This window comes from Notechis scutatus, chromosome 1, assembly GCF_049901735.1.
Source record: "Notechis scutatus isolate UNSWTSFEM ecotype Mainland chromosome 1, rNotScu1.2, whole genome shotgun sequence".
In the NCBI taxonomy this organism is placed as follows: Eukaryota; Metazoa; Chordata; class Lepidosauria; order Squamata; family Elapidae; genus Notechis; species Notechis scutatus.
In genome coordinates, this window is record NC_142009.1 from 40,181,010 (window position 1) to 40,208,070 (window position 27,061).

Here is a 27,061-nt window from a genome sequence, read left to right on the forward strand (position 1 = left end):
CAGAAATAGTTTCTTTTCTCATTGGCATTATTTTCTATCTCATTCCATTGTTGAAGCATAAGAGCAACTTTTCAAAGCGCTTCTGGATTGTTGTTGTTTTTATATTCACTAAGTACTCTTTCTACTTAGGGAATGTCTAGTCTGCCAAAGAGAAGCCAGATGGTACAGAAGAGGATCCAACTTGAAGCACAGAAGGAATTGGTTTATGGGAAAATGTGAGGTCTCTTCTTGGCCTATTTCATCAGCTGTCATGGCTAAGAATAAGGACTTATGAACCTTGTAATCCAAGCTGCATAGGTAGCATTTCTGCCATATAGACCAATGAGGCATAATGATTAGATCTTAAATTAAATCTGAATTAATCTCAATTCAAATCATGACTGCACTATGTCATGTCCTTTTAATTATATTCCTGTTGCTATTTCCTTAATTACCCAATCTTGTAGGAGTCTAAGAATAAAATGAAGAGAGAGAAAATGACCTATAGTTCCTGGCTTTGATTAAAAAAAAATCTTTGATATAAGTCTTGACTTATAATTGCCTGAGTACATCTTAAACAGACTGAGAAAGACTGTTAAAAACTGAAGACCAACATGCACAAATTACTTCTTGTCCATTGTTGCTCTTTCAAAGAACAAAACTGATCACATTTCTTGAACAATATTATTATTGTACACAACAAACAGTGGGACTTCCTTCAGGCAGGAATCAACATTGACTCAAAGACACAAGGCAGCTAAGCAAACAACCAAAAACCCATTCCCTAACAGGGTGTCCTCTGAAGTTGCAACTCTTATCACTTCCTCATGTCCTTGGGGATGATGGGAGTTTTTCCCATGACATCTGCCTATATTAGGTGCTCCAGTTTAGTTCCAGCCAGAGCTCTGAAACATGGATATAAGAGGATTTTGCATTTCCAACCATGACCTCTGTAAGAACCTGTATTACATGTTTATGTAGAGAATGAAATATACTTTTTCCAAAACACATTTTTAGACACTCCTAACCCAGGCATCTATGTGAGGCACATCTCTTTAAATCAAGAGAGCGGGAAAAAACCCCACAGAAGTAAAGTGACAGAAAAATATTTGAAAAGTCTCCTAGACTTTCGCTGAAAAGAAAAGTAGCGAACCTTGGTCCCTGTTTGCAGGATCTGAAAATGCGACTCCTCTTTCAGGATCGAATGTTTGTGGCTGTTCTTTTCCCTGGGGTTTTGGACACCATTCAGCAATGCATCAGCCTATTGCCCACTTCACAAGCCCGGGAAAAAGGAGAGTTACCGAAAATACCTGCCGATCAAAACCGGCAGCGGCAACAGCGTACAGCTTTCCCAGACGAATGGGCAAGGCAGAAATAAATCTCCACCTCCTCCCGTTTCGAGCTGAGCGCTCCGCTGCATGTTCCGCAATCAACAGAAATGCCGAGAAGGCAATGAAAAGGCGGAGTTGCTGACTGAACAACTCGCGAGCTGGAGCGGCCCCAGCTCCCGCCCAGCCCTCGAAGCTCAACTAGAGGCGGGGACAGAGCGAGGAGTCGCGGGCGCACGCGGAGCTGCAGTGCACTATCCGTGGTGCTGAAACAGCCGCACTTCCTTTCCCAGCTGTTCTCCCATCACCGCGACCCAGCCGTGCAAGAAAAGGAGGCGAACCTCCCTCCCTCCCTCCCACCCCAGCCGTCATTCACGTTTGGGACTTACAACTGCACGTTACAGGAGGACTCCGAACTGCTGTGAATAAAAGGACATGGTGTGTGTTGGCTTATGATTAGATTCAAGGGAAAACAGGTTGGGGTTGTGAGGCTTGGCGTGGGTGGCCGGGACTTTGCGAGCGAATGGCAAAATCAGAGCTACTCAATCGGAGGTTGAAAGAGGAGTCCCAAGAAGGTAACTTCACCTGAATCTAAAGAAAGGTAAAAAAAAAAACCGCTGAAGAATATGCTTTAGCAAACTACATCTTATTTGTTTTGTTTCCTTCCCCACCCCCCCATATTGTCATCTACATGGAATGAACTAATATGGGGAAGGCTATGCTGGGCGGGTGGCCGGGAGAGAGTGGGGGGAGGTATTGATGAATTAGAGAAGCTGGTCCGTTTCGCCCTCTCATCTTAGCCTGTTTTCTGCTATCATCATGCTAAACTGCATATCCAGTGGTGGTTAAATATGGAAGGACAATGTTTCCCCATTTTTAATTCAGATTTATGACGACAGGTATAACTTTACTGGGGAGGGAAGAAGTAATATGCAGCACAAACAAATGCAGTCTTGAATATTCCAAACTTCCAAATTTTGTATTAAACAAATATCAAATTGAAGTGGTTAGAAAGAGAGAAAGTGAGTTTATTGAGTGGAGATCTAAATGAAGTTACATGGGTGTTGTCTCGTTGATTCAGGTTTTCCTCAATCATGAAGCTGTTAAATACTCATCTAGTTGAAACATACAGAAAATGGGAAATGCTGGTCGGATAAAGCTTTACTTAAATTGATTTATTCAAGTAGCTTTTTCCATTTTCTGTGTGTTTGACATTTGAGTAAATGTGCTGAGCATTTACCCTCCTTTATAAATTGTGTTGAATGCAGCTGTCGTTTGTGCTCAGTCTTCACCTCATGTAGCTCTCCAAGTGTATTCAGTACGTGAGAATGCTACCTGCATAGAGTTTCAAGGACTCAGAAAATAAGAGCGATGCATAACTGAAGGAGATTCATTGCAAAGTCTGAGGCAAGCATGAAAAGCAGATGATGGGAGGTGAAATGAACATTTGGCATCCTTTAGGAGGAGGACTATTCTAGATTCTATTGACCTTCTTATCATACATCAGCAACACTAATTTTGACTGATTTTCCCCCCCTCTCAACTAGACCTGGACGTCTTTGATCAGGATAAAGGCTAGAATACAAAGAACATGGCCAAGTGCAACTATCTGAGATCGGAGAGAAAAGCTATTCCTTACAAGACACAGCCAATGCTTGGGCATGGGCTTCAGGGGCAACAGAATTCCCCAAATAGTTCTATGAAAATTGATATGTCTAGGCTGATGTGGGAGAATTCAGTGGAAATCAAGTTAATGGAAGCCTGCATTGACATAAGCATGACAAGCCAATACCCATGACTCAGAAGGGAAACCCTTCAAAAGAAGGATACTTTTTTTCTCCATTGGATGCTTTAACTGGATAATATCTCCATGCCAATCCCCCCAATGAGGTGTTGGTCATTTTCCATCACCTTTGTGGTGCTGAAATTTGGATGATGTCTATCAGGAGACTTAAAGGCTGCTGCTGCATGTCACATTTTAATGAGGACAATGGTAGGTTTATCCTTTTAGCAGTACTCATTGTGGCATATCTGACTGCTGGAGCTACCATCTTCTCAGCCATTGAGAGCCCATCTGAAGCAGAAGCACAGCATCGTTGGAACTGGACCCTTCACAACTTTAGCCAGATCTTCAACATTAGTCTCCCTGAGCTGAAAGCCTTCTTAAGAAGCTATGAGGCAGCCATGGCTGCAGGTATTAGGGCAGATGCCCTTCGACCAAGATGGGACTTCACAGGAGCTTTCTATTTTGTGGGCACAGTGGTTTCAACAATAGGTAAGTCTTCCTTCCTTCCTTCCTTCCTTCCTTCCTTCCTTCCTTCCTTCCTTCCTTCCTTCCTTCCTTCCTTCCTTCCTTCTCTTTAAAATACCTAAGTTAGCCTTTCACCATTGGATATTCTCCAGAAAGTGTGAGAAAGCGTTGGGCTAAAATGAGGGAGACACAGTTTCAAGTTCACCCTTGGTCATGGAAACTCACTGGCCAAATTTAGGCCAGTCACTTTCCCCCAATCCTAAGGCTGTTGAACTATGTATGCTGCCTGCAACTCTTTTAGCACAGGGTAGGTTATAAATCCAACAAATAAATGAAAGTATTGACCATGCTGGCTAAGAATTTTATTGACCACATATCTGAACCTATCCTCTTATTTAAAACTGACAATTTCACATTTATTTTGTGTAGCTGAAGAGTTGTAACCCACTAAATAACCATTGTTCTCTACCATTTCTCTCCCACACAAGTTTAAATGAAAGATTGAAGGAATTTATTTCCCAGTTACATTTAAAAATGCAAATCTATAAGTATTCATAATTAAATGTCACTAATTCAAGGGATTTATCTCAAAGTCAATGGAAATCAATCACAGTAAAACAATATCTTCATATACAGTATATTTAGAAGTAAACAGAAAGTTTTCCTAAACTTAATATCCAAGTCATCAGGATCAACATCATTGGCTGGAAATGCCAGAAATTGCTCCTCAACTTTAGGTTAGGAATCAATGACAAAAATATGCTTTGCTTTTTGCTAAAAAAGCAAAGCATATTACTATGCTTACTATGCTTTAAAGCAGGGGTGTCCAACCTTGGCAACTTTAAGACTTGTGGACTTCAACTCCCAGAATTCCTCAGCCAGCTTTGCTGGCTGAGGAATTCTGGGAGTTGAAGTCCACAAGTCTTAAAGTTGCCAAGGTTGGACACCCCTGCTTTAAAGCTAAAATGTCAAATTCATGTTTTTGTATTGAAAATCACACAGGAACAGCTAACGTATATTATTAAGTGTACCAATGCAACAGTTTTCCTGAAAAGGGCATTTACAGATATAAGGTTAAAATCAGTATGCAAATCAGCCTTTAAACCAAATAAAACTTTTTTAAATTAATGCATACATATATCCTTTTCTTTATTACATTCTATGCCAGTTAACCTCAGACTGGTGTTGTATGAGGGTTGAAATGCACTTTTTGATGATATGCAAAAATGTTACGGAAGAAAACAATACAATCAAAATACAAAGGAAGGTCTACATGGGAAGAAGGAAAGGATATTTTTTTGGCTCTCAGAAAGATTAGCAGTTTTTTTGGCTTTAATTATTTTTCCACAAAGAAAGAAGATTTGAGTAACACACTATGTGCATGTTCCAAACAAACATAAACGGCTGGTATATTTTAATGAAGTAGAATGGGTGAAGTTCAGAAGTGATGTTTCTTTTTCTAGAAAGCTTTCTTATGTTGCTATAGCAACTGAAGTTTGGAAAGTGATCTAAAAGTCAGGATGCCTTCATAAACAGAGGTGGTCTCACCATCATGGGAAGTTAATTGTGTTTTATATCTAAAGCAAAAGTAGAATGAATGGGATAAAATGCCCAGTTCCCATTTCTTGCATCCCCAATTTTAACAACCAATTTGATATTGCTAAAATAGTTCTGTATTTTCTGATGGCAAATTTAAAATCAGGCTGAACTAGATGGTGAGTATAGATTCTATGGACATTCCTTCAGAATGAAATTTCATTCAGAACCAATAAAATATTACAGTTTAGATTTTCTTCTTTCCCCCATCACCACTTCCCATCTAGTGATAGGCAGTGTGACATTTAACCTTGCATTACATCAAAGGGAAGTAGAATTAAATATCTATATTTCAAAGCAAAAATTGAATGAATGTGTCATAAAATGAGGTATACATTACAGTTTGAAGATTGTTAGGTTTTAATATTTAAATCTTAGATTTTAATATTTTAGGAAAGTAGTGATAGTAAGAATTCTAAGAATCAATGTCCATAAATTTTGCAGAAAATTTTTACATATTACTTTGTCCATCTACAGCTTCTGCAGGTGCCCTGAAGTTCGATTGATTAATTATGTACATTTAATTAGTGTCAACTTTTAGTGAACCTTTTTTCTCCAAGATAATGTATCCCCAATCTGTTCTTCAGGTCTTCCAACAGTGCACCCATCAGTGCTGTAATTGAGGCCATTCACTTTGCGGCTTGTCATTCTCTTTCTTTCTACCTTTCCAAGCATTGCCCTGAGAGTTAGGTGATGCTAAAAGTGTTGCATGAATTATACTTTGCTGGGTGGGACCTTGTGTCTTCTAGACAGAAATGGCCAATATTGTGTTATATTATCAATCACATTGTGATGTGCCAGAAGATTCAAATTTACCTTCTGCCTATCCCTGTCCTGGCTACCTGCTGTATCTGCAAAGAAAATACTAGCAGATATCGCTGACTTTGTCACATACAGCAAACAATATATTAAACAATGTTCTTTATTTTTTTCATAAAGAATACCACTTTATGAACTAGCATTATTGGTCACAATGATTCCCCCATGTCTAGCTCCCATAGTTGTAATCATAATTGTTTTTTTAAATGTCAATACATTCTCCTTCACAAATAGAATAATAAGATGTTGCTATTCTTGGAAATGTAGAGATTGGGAAATATTAGTTTTGAAAGTTGCTTTCCCTGTCAATACTTTCCCTGGCCACACTTCTTTTAACTCTAGCTTCTACTTTGTAGTACTTATAGAGGAGGATATTGCATTAAATCCACCTAAATATATAAATATCATTCTTATAGCATTGAAGGCACCTAGAGTCACCCCGGCAAGATGGGCAGCATAAAAGTTTAATAAATTGAATCATAACAACAATTACTTCAGGGTAAAGTAGAATATGAGTTGATCAACAGGAGTTTAGCAACTGATTGTTAGCAGCAGCTTCTATCTTTACAAGAAGAGATTATTTGCTAAAACCTATTACTGTATTCCCTACCACTTTCCAGGGCATCTGTAAGGAGGGTAAAATAATGTGAAGATGGTTGGCACAACTGCACACTCAAAGTCTTTCTCTTTTTATGCATATTACATATAAAGAAATAAGGTTTTAACGGCACAAAGCCATTAAATATATATCCCTTACACCCTCTGACAGTCCTGAGCACTTTCCTCTTAACAATTAAATTGAAAAAAGGAATATTTTTAACATGTGTCCTTTGGTCTCATTTAGTCAAGAGAACACATCTTTTAATTTTCCCTAACACCCACAGGATTGTGAAGTGGATGATAGATCACTTCTGAAGTGAGGTGGGAGCGAGCATATTGGATTAAGGCCATGGTTAAATGTATTTAAATCTTATGTCAACAATCAATTTCACTAGGTGACCTAGGACCAGTCATCATTACCCATAATATTCTATAATAGGTGGTGAAGAGTACCATTTGTACCACTCTAAGTTGCTAGGAAAATGATTACAATAACATGAAAATAATTGTTGGATCCAGCTCTAAATCCTTCCTCACTTTTAAAACCAGGTAGTTGGAAATTATTTTTCTGGGTTTTTACCCTAGGGAACTTCTTTCAACACCAATTTTGTAACAGAGACTCCCCGCACCCTCCCCATTTATATATTTATTTTTCTCTTTTACTTCCTCTAGACCCTTTTCTTCTCTTTTTCACAGCAACCAGCACTACCAGATCCTGATTTAACAGTATACAATGTCTTCTTCCTGAGAAATCCTGAAAACTGTAGTGCTGGGCAAGACAGTAGAAACCCTGCAAAAATCTGAACTAAGTTACAAATCCTTGGTCTAGATGAATGAGAAGGAACAGCTTCCTCAGCTTTAATTGGGTTCAATCTTTCACATCATCCAATGAAAAGAAGGATTAAGTGAACAGATAGAAGTGACAGCAATTCTAACAAGAAGCAGCCATCTTTGGTACTCTCATTTTTCTTCTTTTTCCTGTTCTATCTTTTTCTTTCTTCTCACCCAATGAGAAAGGGAAAAGAGACTACTAGTTCCTTCCCACTCTACACATACTTCAATACACTAAATTTAAATTTACTGTAGCCACCACTCCCATAGACTCAGGGATACCAAATACCAACCCAATAAAAAGCAGTTAAAAACATACAGTACCACAAGTATCCTGGATTCATAACAATAACAAATCAAACCAAATTAGGGACCTACAAACACATTGACACCAGGCCTGAGGCTAAAGCCAGATCTTGAGTGCTTTTTAGAACCCCAGGAGAGAAGGGGAATGCTGTTCTGGAGGGCAGTAGCCATGATAGAGAAGTGGTCTCTATCTCTGGTCCCATAAGATGACAGCCTTCAACAGAAGGGACCTGGAACATACACATAGATAGCCACACAAGCAATTCATAGACACAGAGAAGACAGAACCTTCTTGGTTTTGGCATCCACATGGTGGAATTCCTTTGAATTTTCAGAATTGAGAGCAAAAATACTTCCCATTGCTTTGTCATAGAAAACTAAATATAAATTAATTGCAAAACTTGTTAGAAAAATGGTTTCCTCCCTTATGCCCTTCTTTTGTAATGCTTAATCTTTAAAAAGTGTTCCAGAGAACTGGAAAGTTTGCATCCAAACTTTGATGGCATTGTTGTCAGTCCTAAAAGTCTATTTCCCAATAATGGATTTTAATTCTGTTTTTTTCTCTCTCTCATGAGCCAAAGGAGAAAAAAAGTGTACTACCTTCTTGTTATCTGCTGCTATTGAATTTTTTTCTGCAACTAATATTCTTTTAATTGGCATATCATTTCATTTAAAATTATTCTTAGTTTATAATAATATAAAGTTGAGTTGAATTTATGTACTTTTGAACATTACACTTGGGTGGGAGATGCTCTGTATACTCTGTGCTATAGAAAGGTATATTTTAATACTTAAAAATCCATTCACTGATGCCTAGATGTCATGTAGTGAATAGCCTTATATTTTTCCCATGCAAAATTAGTGTGTGAATGAGATTCCAAAGCTTACCTTCCTTACTTAAAATTCTACACTCTTTCCTGTGATGTGCTTAACAATAACTTTCATAAATCTGGAAAACACTTCTGACCCAAATGGCAACAATAGGATCTTACAATTTATTAAGAAATATAAATACCCCAAACAGAAGGCATAATTCAACCATATAATCATGTGATTATATGTAATCATTGCTGCTTGTATTACTATTACTTTTCTTAAAGGTTAATTTTTGATTAAAAAAAGAATAGAATATAATTCTTTATTGGCCAAGTGTGATTGAACGCACAATGAATTTTTCTTGGTGCAAGTGCTCTCAGTGTACCTAAAAGAAAAGATGCATTCAAAAGAACTGAACGAACCCCTCAACCCACCCATCGTAATTCAGCATCATGCCGCAGTTTTTGTAAATTAATGTTTCCTGGAATATGCACCACTAAAACTAAAAGGCACTTTTGGAGGTCCCAAAAGATTTGCTCATTCAATACAACAATGGTTGCACATTAACTGAAGTGTGCTGCTATTGCTATTCAAAGGAAGCAGCCAATTCAGTTGAAAGATGAATTCTGCATTATAACACAACTTGGAGGACAGGCAGAGGAAGATTAAAAGAAGGTGAATCACTGGCTATTTGGTATGACTACATTGCATTTTTATATTGTTCCACATTTCCCATTTTCCTAATGGAGCAAAATTAGTAAATGTCAAAAGGGATCAACTTCACCTTTTCTAGTAACTAGTCTCTGGGTTGGCAGTTTCAGACCCTTTAGTAAATTATTTTATATTTTGATGTTAAAGCATTATGTTAAAGCATCTTGGGCCAAGCCGTTTCTTGGTTTATTTTTCTCCTTCATACTAAATTTTATTGACACAACAGAACCTTGAAAGTCTGAGTTTCCACTTCCTTCTTTTTTATACTCCAGTACATTAAGGGGGAGTCGGTTTTCGTTTCTTTTCCATGCTTTCTTTACTTCCCAGACTTAAAGCATGCTTTTGCAACTGCCATTCCTGCCTTGTTCGGTCATCCCTTTGGCAGAAGAGATGTCTCTGAACAATGATATGGAATAATCATCTATTGCAAAACTCCAAGAATTCTAGCTAAAATTGGACATTATGATTCTGTCTTGTCAATTCTTTCTCTCCATCCGCAGGCCCAATCCAAAACCCTGGCTTGAGCCAATAAAGCTTTATTTGATGTGGGTTCCCACAATAATGATAAGATTGTCCCTAAGTGACCTCCCTCTATCAACCAATTTCAGGAGATTCCTCAGTTTACCAAAGAGCTCTGGGAGATGAAGCAGCAGAAGAGACAGTGGTAGAGAATTGGTATTGGTAAAGAAAGAGCAGAAGTGAACTTGACTGACCATGGAGATCTTCTGTCTGAGCTTACACTGTGGCAATAAGAACAGCAAAGCTTTCCTGTTTGCCCTTGTTGTAACAGTAGACTATACCACCACTACAATATTTACTGTAACTTACTTCCTTTTATGTGGTGAGGCACAAGAAGATCATTCTGAGAAGCAATAGGTATCCTGGAAAAATTGCTTAATAGAGCTCAGATTTGGAGTCTGTATGAAAGAGATCTGAGGAGGAGACAACATCTTGCAAGGTTATATGAGATTTATTTCAGTTTCTTAATTCTGAGGAAGAGGTTAGGGTGATTGATGAAATGAGCTTCCTTACTAGTGAGCTTGACCAACTTGGCTCTTTCAGGAAGCTCAGGAAGGAAACAGTATTAAAGGTGGTCAATCTCTAGGAAGAGCAGAGCTGACTTGAAGGACGTAATAGTGATCCAACTCTTAAAGGTGTTCTCCTTGTATGTGGCCATATTAAGAAAGGTGATATGGCTTGTAACCTTCCCTTTTTTATGGAATAGTTCAGATTTGTAGGCAGCCTTGGATATTATTGATCCTGATATCCTTCTGGAATGTCTGCATGTTTGGAAGCTGAGGGCACTGTTCTACAGTGGTTTGGTCTTCCCTAGGCCGCCAGTTTCTGTTCATACTAAATTTTATTCAAACATATATACCCATTAATTTCTACTAGAATGAGTGTTATTGTGATTTTTGTAATACCTATTATTCACATTATAAATAGACCTTTGTAATAGTGAAATCTGTTTTTTGAGGTACTTTAGGAACAACACAAATAATGGATTAGCCAATAGCAGCAAAAACCATTTAAAAGGCACTTTTGCTAATGAAGCTCAAAAAAGGTCTATTTTACATGTCTAAAGAGTAATATTGCTAGAGTGTAATCAAAATCTTTAAGGAATGCTACCAGATATTTTACTAACTAAAATATTATTGTCAAACTGAGACAATGATGAGCAGTTTCAAAATTATGTTTTGACAATCCTGGGAGAGAGAGAAAGAGAGAGGGAGGGAAAGAAGAGAGCTCTCGGCTGTTCTATTGTTCTTTGAGCTGCTGCAAGTGTTTTTACCAATCAAGAAGTTCATCATTCAGATGCAAAATATGTTGATGATTATGATTTTACTTATTAATATTATATAGTTATAATATTCTTAACACTGCATAATTCAGTTCTATTTTTCAGCCAGATACATTTATAGCCCAGGGATAGACTCTGTAACTTAATTCCAGTTAAAATAAGAGACCTGATAGTACCACACTAGGTTCTTTTGATAGAGGAGGGAACCGCATTTCCCCACCCCTCAATGCAGGTGGTAGTTTCAATAGATTGAAGAACTGCATGGTGTTTAGAAGTTGACTGGAGGTGGGTGGATCGGGAGCTTGGAGCAGGCCTGAGACAAATGCCTCTCTCCCTTTTTGTTTTTCACACATTCACTTACACATTCATGTACTCCCTTCTTACTCACACATATAGAAATTACAAGACTTCTCCCAAAAAGATTGTGTAGAAAGTGCCTTGTTCTAAGAAACACTGTCTGTTCAATGGCAGCCAGAATAGATGTTTAGAGGTTATGAAAAGGGAGATTTATCCCTAAGCTGCTTTAACTTGTAATTGGTTACTGATGTTATTTCACTACCTAATTACTACATTTTACATGGCTTGATTCTCATAAACTCCCAACATTATTTAAAATTTGAAAGTATTCAGTTACAATGCTACACGCTGAAAGGTTTTATTTATCCCTTATTCATACATCAGTGTGTCCACTTGCAACCACTATAACTGCTCTGCCCACAGTCATGTATTTCAGTATGTTGTTGTGTGGCCCAAATGTATGGAAGGACAAAAAATGTTGGGGCCTGGTTTGTGAAGTCTCTTTGCAAGGGTCCTGTGAGATGCCTTTGTACCATTTTGCTGGTAGGGCCAGCCAGTCTTTCTTACTCTGTGCCAATGAAGTGCTGAATGAATCTATGGACACTTCTTGTTTCCTTTTAAATGCTTCTGAGCATAGTGGTGTCCACGGTCAAGAAACACTTGTGAGAAAATGAAAAAGGAAAGACAGAGAAAAAGAGAAAGAGATGTTAATGACATTATATCCACTCAATCCTATCATTTAGCAGACCAAAGTGAGTAGTAATGTTCAGGGACGGGCTACAACCTGTTTAACAACTAGTACTGTGAGTGCACACTTCATGCGCACACATGTGCAACATTTGCTAAACACCGATTTGAGCCTCTCCAGCTCACCTTCTAGCCTTCCCCGGTAAGTAGAACAGCTGAGGCACAGTAATCCACTTTGCCGTGTGAATCAGCTAAGCTGCAAAAGAAAGAAATGTAAAACAGGATAGCACAGGGGCAGTTGGGTGGGGCCAACTGATCATCATTCATGAGGGTTTGCTAGAATCAGTCCAAACCTGCAGCAGCCCACCACTGGTAATATTGGACCTAACAACACAGATTTTTACCTGACTACAAAGACTGATTCTAAGAAAATATGATTTCTGTTTCCAAAATCAATTTATTAACATAAAGTTTACATCAGATTTGGGGGGGAAATTCAAGTGAATGGTTTTGTTTTTGTTTACTTAATGCCCCCTAAATTCCAGAAAAACAAATGATGCTGCTAGGTATCTAAATTTATTCCTTCTTTCCTGTTCCATCTTTTTCAAAAGAGGCCACAAAAGTATATATGATTTTCCCCTATCGTCATATGAGTTGAATGAATTTAGATGAGGCTAAGAGAGAATAAAAAGCTCCACAATAATAGAAAAAATTTCCCAAAAAGATAATGGGCACCCTTTCAAGTGGAAGCTTTGATTCCTGCACTGAACTGGAGGCTGATAGCCTAACTGGCCCCTTCCAAATCAATGTTTGTTTGACATCTAATCATTTTCATAGCTGGATGGAGATTTAAGTTGGATCTTTTCTGATTCTCATCTGACACTCCAACCTCTACAAAGTAAAAAAATTCCTCATTCTTGGTATCAATTTATACAGACATAAACTAGAAGATTTTGCCATTATCTTTAATCTTTGTATATTAAGTACTAGCTAAGGCACAACATGCTAGAAATGCAGCAAGTCAGATAGAAGTTTCATGGGTGACAAAGTTAGTGAAGCAATGCATCAAGAGATTTACAGTAAATCATAACCATATCCTTGTCAGATCTGTGGGAATTTGAATAAGATATCCAAACATGCTACATATTATACAGTGCTACCATTTCTTCTTTTCTAAGATGAAAAATCTTGAAAGTTATGTAGATAAGTAGTTTCCAACCCCTTCATTGTTTAGCTTTCCATTTCACAGCTAACTTTGCCATCATTTGCCCTCCCCGCACCCACAAGTCAACAGAACTTGCTAGATAAATTTACATACATCTGCGGTACAGAACTAGTAGGTGAAATATCTTTGTTTTAATTGAGGAGTTGCTTCCTGACAGGGTTTCCACCCTACCTTGATAGAAATGGAAGCTGCAATGTTATAAGTTCTCATTCAGATAAAATAAAATACAGCATGCCACTTAGTGTCAATGATGCTCCTTAATGAGGAATAGCAGTTATTCAGATGTAAATATTCACAATCCTTGTTCACAATTCAAGAAAGAGGTAATAATGTGTGGCCTACAAATCTCAGAATCTCCTTGGACTTTGTGCTAAAGAAAATGTAATGGGCAACCCCATCTATTGGAAAAGTTTGTTCACCATAGCTTTCTTTGGGATTTAATTAAAATGTGGGAAGCCAAGTAGGCAAAAGGCCGAAGTGTGGATTAATTAGAAGGAAAGGCATGAATTCATATACAGTGGTACGTTGGTACTCAACTGCTTTGAAACTCATCATTTTGACAAAAACAATTGTCCTGGTACTTGTTGTTCATTTGGTACTCAACGTGCAAGCGAAAACTTGTCAGTGTCAGTTGCCTCATGACTTACTACCCTTTCTTGCCAAAACAAAGTATGATGTGTTAGTACCCGCTAGATCTTGCCCTCGGCACATCCCTTGAAATCTTATCAAGAACTGCGGTGATGCAGGGGTTAGAATGCAATACTGCAGGCTACTTCTGCTGACTGCCAGCTGACTGCAGTTTGGCAGTTCAAATCTATCTCACCAGGCTCAAGGTTGACTCAGCCTTCCATCCTTCCGAGATTGGTAAAATGAGGACCCAATTTGCTGACTCTGTAAACCATTTAGAGAGGGCTGTAAAACACTGTGAAGCGGTATATAAGTCAAAGTGCTATTGCTATTTTAGCTTCTATGGTTATGTTGTGTACTTTTGCACTTTTTTTTTCTCATCAGTACAGATAAAATGAAGTTTTTATTTCATTTAATCCAAGTATTTTATTAATTTTTAGGTTTATTTCTCATGTAAAATAATGATACACAACCCATGCATTGTCTTTGGTTTGTGGATGCATTACATTTATTTACATTATTCCTTATGGGAAAAATTTGTTTTGTACTCATCATTTTTTGTAATCATTGCACCTCCTGGAACCAATGAACAATGAGTACAAAGGTACCACTGTGTATCTTTTGGCCCTATAATATTTAAATAAAAGATAGTACAATTCAATAAAAACAGGGCAAGAAAATTTATCTGACTGGCGTGAATTTACCTTGGAAAGACATAATTTGATTTTTACCGGCTGGTATAATAGGAATAAAAAAAAACTCATTCTTTCCTTCCTTGCCACTATGCAGATGTAAATCAATGTAATCTTCTACAACATGGTCCCTCTAGATCTATTGGATGCTCATTCATAGTTCCCACTTGACATGGTCAACAGGAATTAATCATACCACTTTAGAATTCTGAAAAATTGGATAAATTGTTTGCTTGAATATGAAAAAAATCATTATTGAGAAAAATTAAAGCAAGATATAATATGTTTGCAAGAAGAACCAATAAGTAAAAGGGAGGTGAGGTATTTGACTGGGGAGACTAAATTTATATGTTAGATTTAGGATTTATATGGCAGAATAGCCCAAAGCACACATTCTGGTAGAGGGAAGTTCCTTGAGGATGAGTTCCAGCACAAGTCCAAAACCTTCTGGTCCTGGTAACTGACCCAGATTTTATCCTGAAACATTATCCTGGGATATACATTTACCTTCCTTAGTGACTAAATCTATAATTTGTCATCGTCGTCATCATCATCATGCTCTAAATGATAATAAAGGGGAGTTTTTTTAATTAGCTTATCAACCAATTCACATTTTTATATGAGGTTGGTGTTTGATGAACATTGGAATAGAGTAGTCTTCCTGCAACTTGGTAGAATTTCAGAGAAGAAAATTAAACTCGACCAATGCAAATTACCAAATACTTTTTTTAATTAAATGTGTCTGAGTGGGCTCCTCCCCCTCCTGCTCCTCTTCCTCCATGACTTGGAGGACAGAGGAACGGTACCTCCAAATAATATACTTATTGCTTTTTTATTTTTAAATATATATGTACTATAGAGGTACCATTCCTTTGTCTCCAAGTGTGATGGAGGAGGAGGAGGAACCCACCCAAGCACATACTTTTTATGTGAATAGCTGTGGAATCTGAATCAAAAGACTCAGCGTCTAATTTGTATTTTGAAAATGAATTATTCTGCATTAATCATGAGAGAAGCCTGCTCCACTTACATATCCTAAAAGCTTTCTTCCTGTCAGTAAAAAGAGCTCCTATTGAAATGATTGCAAACATGCCTTAAATCAAAATTAATCTGAATAAGTTTGACATGCCCCTTTCCTAATTATTAATTCTCGGAAGCTATTACAAATTCCTATTCAAAGCTAGTCAAACCTTTCTCTTACTCATATTATAATGACATCAAAAATGGAAGTACACACACCCAACCCAGTATCTATTGTCTGACAGTAACACAGAGTACAAGGAAAAAACCAGGTACATGATGGGAGAGATAGTTAATCCCCACAACTCCTTTTCCTTATTTGTCTCAACTATTAGTGAGAAAACCCATCTCAATCTACCTATTCTATGCTATAAATGCATTTGGATAAATACACTTTATGATAACGTGCAAATACATGTGATTTGTGAATTAATGTGCTGTTCCACTTAAATAATAAAAAAAAATTGGGGACACACTGGAATGCATAGCCAGCATCCTTATTTTTTTTGCCATCAAGGTAACACAAATCCAAAGCAATATTGTTGGCTATATAGTAGATGAATAATCGGTCTCTCATTTTAACTCCTATTTCATCTTATACTTATTGTTTTGGCAACGAGAACATGTAATTCTTAAAAAGCACAGATGTTGAAAGGTGTCTCAATCTGTCTGGGCTCAGAAGCTTAGATGAGTAGATTTAATTAGTATTTGGACAGATTAGTGTCGTTAATCCTTGATTTACAACCACAGTTGGGATCAGAACTTCTGTTGCTAAGCAAGGCAGTTGTTAAGCGAATTGAGTGATTTTTTTTGACTTTTTTGCCACAGTTGTTAAGCAATCACACAGTCATTAATGTGAATCACATGGTCATTAAGCAAATCCAGTTTATTCCCATTTAATTACTTGTCAGAAGCCAGCGAGGAAGGTCACAAATGGCCATAACATGACCCAGGATGCTACAACTGTTGTAAACATATGCCAGTTGCCAAGTGCCCAAATTTTGATCACATAACTATGGGGACGCTGCAATAGTCATAAGTGTGAGAGCCAGTCCTAAGTCAGTTTTTTCAGTGTTGTTGTAACACTGAATGATTGCTAAACAAATGATTATAAGTTAAGAACTACTTGGATTTGGATTAATATTTGGATATCTGGAGAAATCCAGGGCTGTAAATTAAGCTTGAAAGTTTAAAAAAATACCTTGAGAAAAAGGCAGTAGCATGCCAGTTCCATATTATTGTCAAAAAAACCCATCTGAACATGTCTATGAACTTGATCTGAAGAAGCTTTCTCTATTTAACTATCTACTGGCAACTACTGGGTCTTCCCTTTTGTGATCTGTACGTAGGATTGTTCAGATGTCTCAGCAATTCTGCCTTGTGTATACCTTTAGCATAATACAGTTATAAGTTGTAGCTCATTAATAGAGGCTTCTAAAGTGGCAAAATAGATTTTAATCAAGTCAGGCCACAGGCAAGCAGTTTTCATATTTGAATGCTGCTATGGAAACTCACTGTTGATAGAAAAATAGCAAGAATGAGAAGAAGATGGGTCCGAATATTTGTTCCAAATGTGCTATCACTTTGGATGATAAAGTTTTCTCTGACAAGGAATTCTTTAAAAGTTGCTTTTTACCACCTCAGAATTCTCACTATCTCATTTTACATGCATGTATAGATTGGGTCAAGAGACAATTTCAAATGTGTCTGTGTTTTGAAGTGATTTGTAGCCAGACTCTACAACTGAATTAATAATCAGTCTGAAAGTTACTCGCTCTTACTGACACATTTCTTACACCACTGTTCGTTAAAAAAAAAAAAAAGAAATATAATTACAAGGATTCAGCAAACATTTCCACCAACATACTGTGGGAAAGGTTGACATACAAAACAATTGATGGGAAGTTATGAACTACAAGGCAGTATATTTATCATGAGGAATAATGAAGAAATTTTCCAATGACAGCAGAATCTTAAAAAGGAATTATAGCCTCATCATTTAAAAGAATATTGCTTTTGGTTTTATTCTGAAGTGCCCATCAGTCTAAGCCAAGAACAAAAAAACAAAAACCCAGCAGGCAAGGAAGGAGAAAAATTAGAGAAATGTTAAGTATTTGCATTTTTTGCTTTCATGCATCAAGTAACACTAAGGAAGACTAGAAGGAAATATAAATAGTTAAATTAGTGCTTTATTATCTATTTTGAAAAGCAGGTAATAAAAAGATATTATTGAGAAACTGCAGAGGTGAAAAAAATGAGAAGTGGCTTGCTGCTTATGGGTGAAAATCTTTGAATCTATGCCAACATTCCGTAGGAAATGAGTCTCAAATAAGATGAACATTCGTTCCTTTTCAAAGACATTTGAACGGTTCAGTGCAAAAAAAAAAAAAAAAAGAATGCTGATGTGATATTTAAAAAGTACTCCTGACATTTGAAGTCATATTTTTTTTCCTTCTCTACATAAAATTGAATGTTTTGCTTCCTGCAATCCAGTTAAGAACTTTTCTGGTGATGGTAAAATCTATTTGCAGAAAATACCCATTTTGCACACTGAAGACAAACTGCAGTACATCTGCCAACACCAAAAAGTGATATATTATTAGTTAATGCAGTCATTCGTAATCACTGTTTTCCACCCAGGGAAAAAGAACCTTTCTTCTCTTGCATCTAACTGCAGCAGAAACATGCTCTGGTCATTTCTTTCTTCAACTGGATCTTTATCATATTGTCTCTGTCTACCTTCCAATACCTGAAGCAGGCTTAAATCATCAACATAGCATTCTCTTCCCATCTTGATAGAGGTTTTGCTCATTCTGACATGCTTCACCAACTATTGGTGAATCCTAGGCTTGACATCAGTCCAGCATCTGTCAGCCATTTTAGCTAGGGCTGGCATGTGTCTTCCATTTTGGTCTCTGGATATTCTCTTCCAAAGCCTCCTACCTCAGGCAGAGGAAGAATAATAGAGTTGGAAGGAATCTTGGAGATCTTCTAGTCCAACCCCTTGCTCAAGCAGGACACCCTATACCATTCTAGACATATGGCTGTCCAATCTCTTCTTAAAAACCTTCAGTGATAGAGCACCCACAACTTACAGAGGCAAGCCATTCCAATGGTTAATTGTTCTCACTGTCAGGAAACCTCTCCTTAGTTCTAGGTTGGGTCTCTCCATGCATAACTTCTTGTCCTGCCTTCAGATGTTTTGGAGAATAGGGTGAACACTTCTTCTCTGTGACAGGTATATTATTGCCCACAGCATTTTGCCAATGCATTAATTGCATTAATGCAATGAGATTTGTCTGGCATGATCTATTTTTGACAAACCCATATTGGCTTCTAGTAATAATTTTGTTTGCTTCTATGCATTTGCAAATCTGTTGCTTGATTATCTCTTCCAGGATCTTCTCAGGTATTGACATCAGGCTGATTGGTTTGCAGTTTTCTGGATCTATTTTTTTTTCCTTTCCTTTTATTTTTTTTTAAAGATGGGAACCATGTCAGCTTATTTCTAGTCCTCTGGTAGTTCCCTATTGCTCCTCCAGGATCTTTGAAAGATATGGTTTAGTGGTTCTGAGATAGCTAAAAGAGCCCAGTTCTTTCAATGTGGGCTCTCTGAGATCTTCAAACCAATCCCTGGCTCAAACACTTGGCTCAACCTGTACAACAGCCGATCTGTAGGCCCAGCAGGCGTGCGTCAGGGGGAAATAAAAGAGGGAAAGAGAAAAGCAGCTTCATGCTGCAACTCTTGTCTGTGCCCCTTCTGAAGTAGGACTACATCTGTTTTCAAAAGAAGGCCAATTTTCAGTTAATATCAATGCTGAATATAAAACATTTGTGAAACAATAGTTACTAGTTTTGACAGGTAGCTAAGCCCACTGGTCTGCCAAAACTTCTCCTCCAGTCCCAGCCAAAATGTATGTTAATGAGACTGGAGAATGTTTCCTATTGACTGACGATATTTGGTGTGAAGAAAGGGAAACAAAGCTGGAGTAATCCACCACTTTCTACAAATACACGACTTGTACTCTGTAAATAAAAATAGCACTAATTGCTAGGACAACAGCCAATTAGGTATAATCTGATACTGACAACACCTCATGATGATTCTGCCCTAAAACTACAAACTCAATTTTGAGACGGCTTTGAAATATTGCAAGCCTCCTCGTGGAAACAATGAATTTCTAGTGCCCCTTATCTATTTCCCATTCTCTATTTGCTGCTGTTCTTATTTTGTAACATCTTGATAAAGAATTCTGGAGAATTTGGCAGTTTGCACACTTTTTACATAAGCTTTTGCTCATCAGAATCAAAGCACCAATAATAGAATAGAATAGAATTTTTTATTGGCCAAGTGTGATTGGACATACAAGGAATTTGTCTTTGGTGCATATGCTCTCAGTGTACATAAAGAAAAAATAAAATACATTCATTAAGAAACATAAGATACAACACTTAGCAATAGTCATAGGTTACAAATAAGCAATCAAATCATACTAGCAAACAAGTAAAATAATATAAATTATAAAGATACAAGCAACATAGTTATAGTCGTAAGTGGGAAGAGATAGGTACTAGGAAGGATGAGAAGAATAATAGTAATACAGTCTTAGTCATTAATAATAATAAGCATTAGAAAATATATTATTTTTCCATCAGACATTTTTACAACAAACACTTTCTATAGATCATGGTGAAAGATAGTTTAAGATGTGAAATTATTTAGATTTTTTCCCCTGTCATTTCTAGGCATCGTTTAGAGAGATGGTGGAGGAGGGACAGGATTCATGAGATAATCCTTCCACTTCCAAAGAGAACAGCCTGCATAAATTGGTTTACACAAGAACACAAGATTGAAAAAAGTCAGAGATAACGTTTTATTTTTAAAATCAAAGTATAGTAAATATACATTAAATTTAAAAATAGAATACAAATCCAATAGCACTTTGTAGTCTTGTCCGATACAGTGCCAAAGTAGATTTTTCCAAGACTCTGAGGCTAAACAACATATTGACACTCAACAAAATTGACTGATGTTTGAAGATCTAATTTTCTCACCTTCCTTTCTTTCGCAAATGACTGGACACATATACACAGCCCATCCTCTGAAATTATTTAAGTCAAATGAAACTTAAAAAAGAGGAAAAAGGAGATGAAGAGCAATGAGAATAAGTAGGAGAAAGAAAGAAAGAAAGAAAGAAAGAAAGAAAGAAAGAAAGAAAGAAAGAAAGAAAGAAAGAAAGAAAGAAAGAAAGAAAGAAAGAAAAGGAAAAAGAAGAGATACTATGCAAGGGGAGTAGTGGAGCAATAGAACTTTTAATGTGCATTTGAAGACAAAAAGAATAAAATATTAATACAGTACTCATTTCCCTTTCTTATTATTTTTGTCTATTTTTAAAAGAAATAATACAGCTCTTTCTTAACCTCCCACATGCCAAATCATGCAGATTTCCCCCCACAGCTCAAAAAGTTCTAGTTGCTAATTCGAATACATTCATAATGACTTACCATCCAAATTCACTATGGAATTGGGCAGTTTAATTAATTAATTTATTAATCAAAAGACATGTCTTAAGCTCAACTTCTCAATTACTTTTTTTAAAAGGGGGAACAATCCAAACTGAAAGATTTGTACACACAATATTCTGATCCCTCTTCCATTCCTTTTGAAAAATCTTCTTGTTCCGCTTCTGTCTGCTATAAATGCCCCAATAAATCTCCTTTTCTGCTCCTCCATGTGGTTTTGTATTTTATTAAGCATTGCAATTTAAAAGATAAAAATTAATACAAACTAAGTAAAATACCAGAGGAAAAATGGAAAATACAGAAAATTGTATGTGTGTATACATACACACATACATATACAATCTATATGGCTACAATCTCATATATATCTCTATCTATGATTGTATGTATCTCTATATCTCTATCTATCTATACATGTTTATGTGTGTGTGTTTTCTTATGTGTGTAGGGGGGAAGAAAAAAATAAGAATACAGTAAAGAAAAGGAAAAGAAATTGTCGTGTCCGTCGAGAAAGGAAGCTCGGAGTCAGTGACTTGGTTTCAGCTCTTTATTGGCTCCTGATACAGCTTAAGCTTGAAGGGAAAACTGCGGCTTTTTATTCCCGAGCCGCGGCGGCCTGACCAATGACACCGCTTGAATCTCCCGCGATTAGTTTCCACCAATCGCGGGGATTCGTAACGACCAATCAGTGCGGCTCGCTCGACCAATCCGTCGCCGCGCGCCTTAACCAATCGCGACGCGGGAGCTACGAGTATGTAAATTGACTTGTACAGAACACCCCTCCCCTCTTGGTTCGGTCCTACGTAACGTAGTCCCGTAGGTAGGCGGGCTTCGTACTTGTCTACTTGACTTGCGCAGCTTAGTTGTTGTTTGGTTCCCGGCCGGTTCGGTCGGGACTTCTGTTTCTCTTGGCCCTGTCGATGGAACCCCCTGGAAGGTGTCGCTGGGCCTCTTGTTGCAGCTCCTCTCCGGTCTACCCGGGTTGGTCGAGCTGCGACTTTGCCGCTCCTGCCTGGTCTTTTCGGGATGGTTGAGCTGGCCTGGCTGTTCCTTCCTGGTGAGACTTCGGGCTGGCTGTTGACTGGTGAGTATTGCTGGTTATTTCCTATTTGATCCCCTGTATCTTCCCTCCCCTCTTGGTTTGTGTTATCGGGGTCGTCTGTGTTTGGTTGCGTGTCGGTTGTGTTTTTGTTCTTGATCTTATTTGATCGATGTGGCGTTTCCATGTTTGTCCGTCGGTTGTCTGTAGCCGGTAGGAGTGGGGTCCTGTCAGTTGGGTTATAGTTGCCGGTACCCATAGTGGGTCTCCGGTAAGGTTTTTGCATAGACTGCGTCGCCTGGTGCAAAAACCCGGTGCTTGCTAGATGAGTCCGGGGTTTTTCCGGGTTGTATGTGGGGTGTAGTCTGTCGAGTGGTGACCTTAGTTTTCTCCCCATTAGTAATTCTGCCGGGCTTTTGTTAGTCGTTGTGTTAGGGGTGATATGTTGTATTAGGAGCATTTTATTTATTTTTTCTTGTATGTCCCCGTGTTCGATCTTTTGGAGGGTTCTTTTTGTAAATTGAACCATCCGTTCTGCCCTACCATTGGCCGCCGGATGCGCCGTCGCTGTCAGTGCGTGTCGTATGCCTCGTTCCGCTAGGAATCTTTCGAATTCAGCGAGGTGAACTGGGGTCCGTTGTCTGACACGATGACATCCGGGAGACCGTGGGTTGCGAAGAGTTTGTTTAAGACCTTGGTTACCGCATCTGTTGTGGTGGTCTTCATGTTGCTTACCTCCAGCCAGTTGGAGTAGGCATCCACCGTGATGAGGAATGTGTTCCCTTTTGTGGGCCCGGCAAAGTCTATATGGAGTCTCGACCATGGTCCCCTGGGCGTTTCCCATTCTAAAATTGGTGCTGCGGGGGATTTGGTCTGGTTTCTTGGCAGCGAGCACTTAGCTACCCAGGCCTCGATCTCCTTGTCCATACCTGGCCACCAAGCATAGCTTCTGGCTAAAGCTTTAGTCCTCACAATCCCGGGTGCCCTTCGTGTAATAATTGTAATACCTTCCCTTGCAGTTTTTCCGGTATGACCACCCTGTCCCCCATAACAAACAACCTTTCTGTAGTGACAGTTCTGTTTGCCGGTTTCGAATGTCCTGAATGCATCATCGCTGTCTTTCTCTGGCCATCCCTTTGCTACCCAATGTAATACCCGCCAGGCGCTTGTCTTTATTAGTCTCTCGGGCAATGTCTGGCGCGGTTATGGGTAGGTCCGGCAATGTCTCTATGCTGAGGGTGGTCGTCGTGGGAGCTGGATCGTCGTCTAGGTCGGGAAGCGGCGAGCGGCTCAACGCGTCTGCATGGGAGATCGTCTTACCCGGTCTGTGTGTGAGCCGGTAGTCGTGGCGGCGAGGAACTCAGACCACCTTGTCATCCTGGGGGATAGGATGTTCGGGGTGGCCTTGTTCCCGCCAGGATGCCCAGCAGCGGCTTGTGGTCCGTGATGAGGGTGAATCGGCGGCCGTAGAGGTACTCGTGGAACTTCTTTACTGCTGCGACGATGGCCAGTGCCTCCTTATCTAATTGGCTGTAGTTTCTTTCGGGTTTGCTGAGTGTTCTTGAAAAAAGCGATGGGTGCTTCTTTTCCGTCTGGGAGTGTATGGCTGAGGACAGCGCCGACGCCAAATGGTGAGGCGTCGCATGTGACGGCGATGGGTAGGGTCTCATTATACTGAATGAGAACGGCATCCGAGGTGAGCAGGTCTTTGGTATTCTTGAATGCGGTGTCCTCCCGTTTCCCCCAGGTCCATTTGGCCGTCCTGTCCAGGAGCCTATGCAAAGGCTCCGCCGTCGCCTTTTGGGGCAAGAACACATTGTAAAAATTTAGCAGTCCCAGAAATGCCTGCAGCTCTGTTTTGTTCTTGGGTGTGGGGGCTTCCTTTATGGCTTTGACCTTGCTTCCGGTTGGGTGGATGCCATGTCGGTCTAGGAGGTACCCCAGAAACTCGACTTGCTCTGTGTATAGCTGGCATTTCTCTTTCTTCACCTTTAGCCCGGCCCTTTGAATTTTTCTAGTACCTCCCTTAGGCGACCCTCTAGTTCCTCCTGGTTGGCTGCTGACACCAATACATCGTCAAAATAGGGAACCACCCCTTGATTCCTCGCAGCAGTCTCTCCATGAGGCTCTGGAAAATTCCTGGGGCTACGCTGACTCCAAACTGGAGTCGGTTACAACGAAACGCTCCCGGTGGGTGACTATTGTTTGCGCCTCGGCGGTTTCTTCATCGACCGGCAGTTGCTGATAGGCTTGCGCCAGGTCGAGCCATAGCAAGACCTTGCCCCCCAGCGAGTGTAATAGGTGTTGCACTACTGGGACGGGTAGGCGCTTTGTTGCAGGGCGCAATTGAGGGTGGCCTTATAGTCCCCGCAGATCCTTACTGACCCATCTGGTTTGACTGGGGTGACTATAGGGGTCTCCCACCGGGCGTGGTCGATTGGCTGCAAAACCCCCTGTTTGACGAGTTTGTCAATCTGCTCGTCTATTTTCTTCCGGAGTGCAAAAGGCACCCGTCTGGGTTTTAGGCGTATGGGGGCGACATTTGGGTCTAGGCTAAAAGAGATAGGGGGCCCTTTGTACTTGCCTAGGTGCCGTCGAATACTTCTTGGAAGTCCCCGCCAGCTGCTGCTCCCAGTCGGCCTCTGTGGTGTGGTTTACTCCCGTGACCTCGATCCCGAGTGGCGCGAACCATTGGAGTCCTAAAAGGCTGGGTCGGTTCCGGTCCACGATAGTCAGGGGAAGTTTTGCGGTGCGGTTTTGAAAGTCACCACGAACTGTCCGGTCCCAATGACGGGGATGCGGTTCCCCTGATAGTCCTTGATGATCAGTTTCTGGTTCTCCAGTCCTCTTTTCTGGATGTTTGGCACCAGGCGCTTGAGTTCTTTCCAGGCGACCATGGAGAGGTAGGATCCGGAGTCTACCTCCATCCGGCATGGTTCGCCCTCGATGCTCACCTCCACGTAGACCTTCCGGGCATCCGTGGTTTCGGCATGGCCGATGGTGACCGTCTGGTGGGTTTCTTCTCTCTGTCGGCCTTCCCGCTCCGTCGTCCTCGGTTGTCTCGGTTCCAGCGATAGTCGGCTTGGCGATCTCTGGTTCTCGGGGGTGTCGTCTCGTCCCGGTTGCTTGGTTCTCGCCGGCGGGGCTGTGTGTCTTTTGAGTCGGCAGACTCGGGCGATGTGGCCCTTCTTGTTGCAATGCCGGCAGATCGCGTCGATAAAACGGCACTCGGATCGAAGGTGGTTTCCCCGCACCCGGCGCACTGGTTCCCGACTTACGACCCGTTGATCTCGCCGGTCCCGTCCTGTTTGTAGTCGGTGGACGTCTTCCTCCTCGTCCGTGGTATCGGAGGCGGAGTCCAGGTCCCCGTGGTGTGTGGTGGTTTCTCGTCGGCTTGTCTCGGGGTTTTCAGTGTGGTCCCCTGTTGTCTGCCCTCCGAAGTCTGGCTGCTGACTTCCGGGTGGCTTCGGCTGCGGAAGCTTCGGCCAGGGCGTCCCGAGTCGATGTTGCCTTTCGCCATCAGTCGACTTTTTAGTGCCTGATCCCTGAGGCCTAGGACCACGCGGTCTCGGAGGACATCGTCCAGGTCCCTGAACTCGCACATCCCCCCTAGGTCTCGCAAGGCGGCTATAAAGTCGCTAATGCTCTCGTCCTGCCGCTGGTTTCGCCGATGAGAACTCATCCCGCCGGATGAGGATGGGCACAGCGGGGCGTAGTGGTTCCGAAGGAGTGGCTCGAGATCGGCCCAGTCCATCGCCTTCACGTCCTCTGGCTTCCGAGGGCTTTGGCCATCTTAAACACTGCGGGCCCGCAGTGTGTGAGGAAGACGGCCCTTTTCTTCTGCCCGTTCGCATCCTTCAAATTGCTACTTGAGGAACATCAGGAATCTATCCGTGTACGATTCCCAGTCCTCGGTAGCGGGGTTGAAGGGTGCTGGTGGGGTCATGCTGGCCATCTCGTCGGTCCTTTGTCTTCCTCGGGACACGTGCTCGGTGGTTATTCTCTGGATCCCACCCTCGCGCCAGTGTCGTGTCCGTCGAGAAAGGAAGCTCGGAGTCAGTGACTTGGTTTCAGCTCTTTATTGGCTCCTGATACAGCTTAAGCTTGAAGGGAAAAACTGCGGCTTTTATTCCCGAGCCGGCGGCGCATGTTAATGACACCGCTTGAATCTCCCGCGATTAGTTTCCACCAATCGCGGGGATTCGCAAACGGACCAATCAGTGCGGCTCGCCGACCAATCCGGTCGCCGCGCGCCTTAACCAATCGCGACGCGGGGCTACGAGTATGTAAATTGACTTGTACAGAACAGAAATCCTGAGGACACAGACAAACTCTCTAAAATAATGCAAATGACCAGTTGTTTGCAGGGAATATAAAGTTTTCCATTCCCCACCAGTCAGAACTGAAGAAGCTTCTTGCATGAGAAGCAAAGTATCTTCAAAGAAAAACAAGAAAGTCCTGTTGTTTCTTGAAAAGAGAAAACCTTTGGGACAACTGTGATCTGCTTGATTGAGAATCTCCATAGACATTTATTCCACTAAGGAATGAAAGAAACTTGCTGAGTGTAGTAAAACTTGCAGTTCTCAACATTCTTAGTATTTGAAAAGCAGTTAACAAGCAATTTCCAAAGTGATTAAGAATGGAAATATGCAACCCCTGTGCCATAAAAGTGCTGCCTGCAGTTTGGGCAACGATAGCACTCTTTTGTCTTCCAAAAGTCTAAATCTGGTGGAGACCATTGCATTTTCCTTGTGTCTAAATCTGGTGGAGACCATTGCATTTTCCTTGTGAAGAGCCACTGTCTGAAGCAAATGAGGGTGATCCCAAGTCCTCTCCTCGCTCAGAGTGGAATCCCAAAGAGTCAGTCCATTTTCCAGATCTTCATTCTGCCACAGTCATCAGCTTCACTCTCA

The 27,061-nt window shown here is 40.3% G+C and overlaps 1 protein-coding gene across 2 annotated transcripts in view; it reads left to right on the top strand.

Moving 5' to 3' along the window:
- The first annotated feature begins 1,287 nt into the window (after nt 1-1,287).
- Nucleotides 1,288-27,061, top strand: part of KCNK12 (potassium two pore domain channel subfamily K member 12) — a 38,742-nt gene continuing 12,968 nt past the window's right edge. The window contains exons 1-2 of one of the 2 annotated variants that reach the window (XM_026680540.2): nt 1,288-1,908; nt 2,855-3,582. In XM_026680540.2, coding sequence (XP_026536325.1) covers nt 3,240-3,582 — 343 coding nt within the window. In that variant the 5' untranslated portion in view covers nt 1,288-1,908; nt 2,855-3,239. The remainder of the gene's footprint in view (nt 1,909-2,854; nt 3,583-27,061) is intronic. The other variant, XM_087952361.1, reaches the window with a different exon arrangement.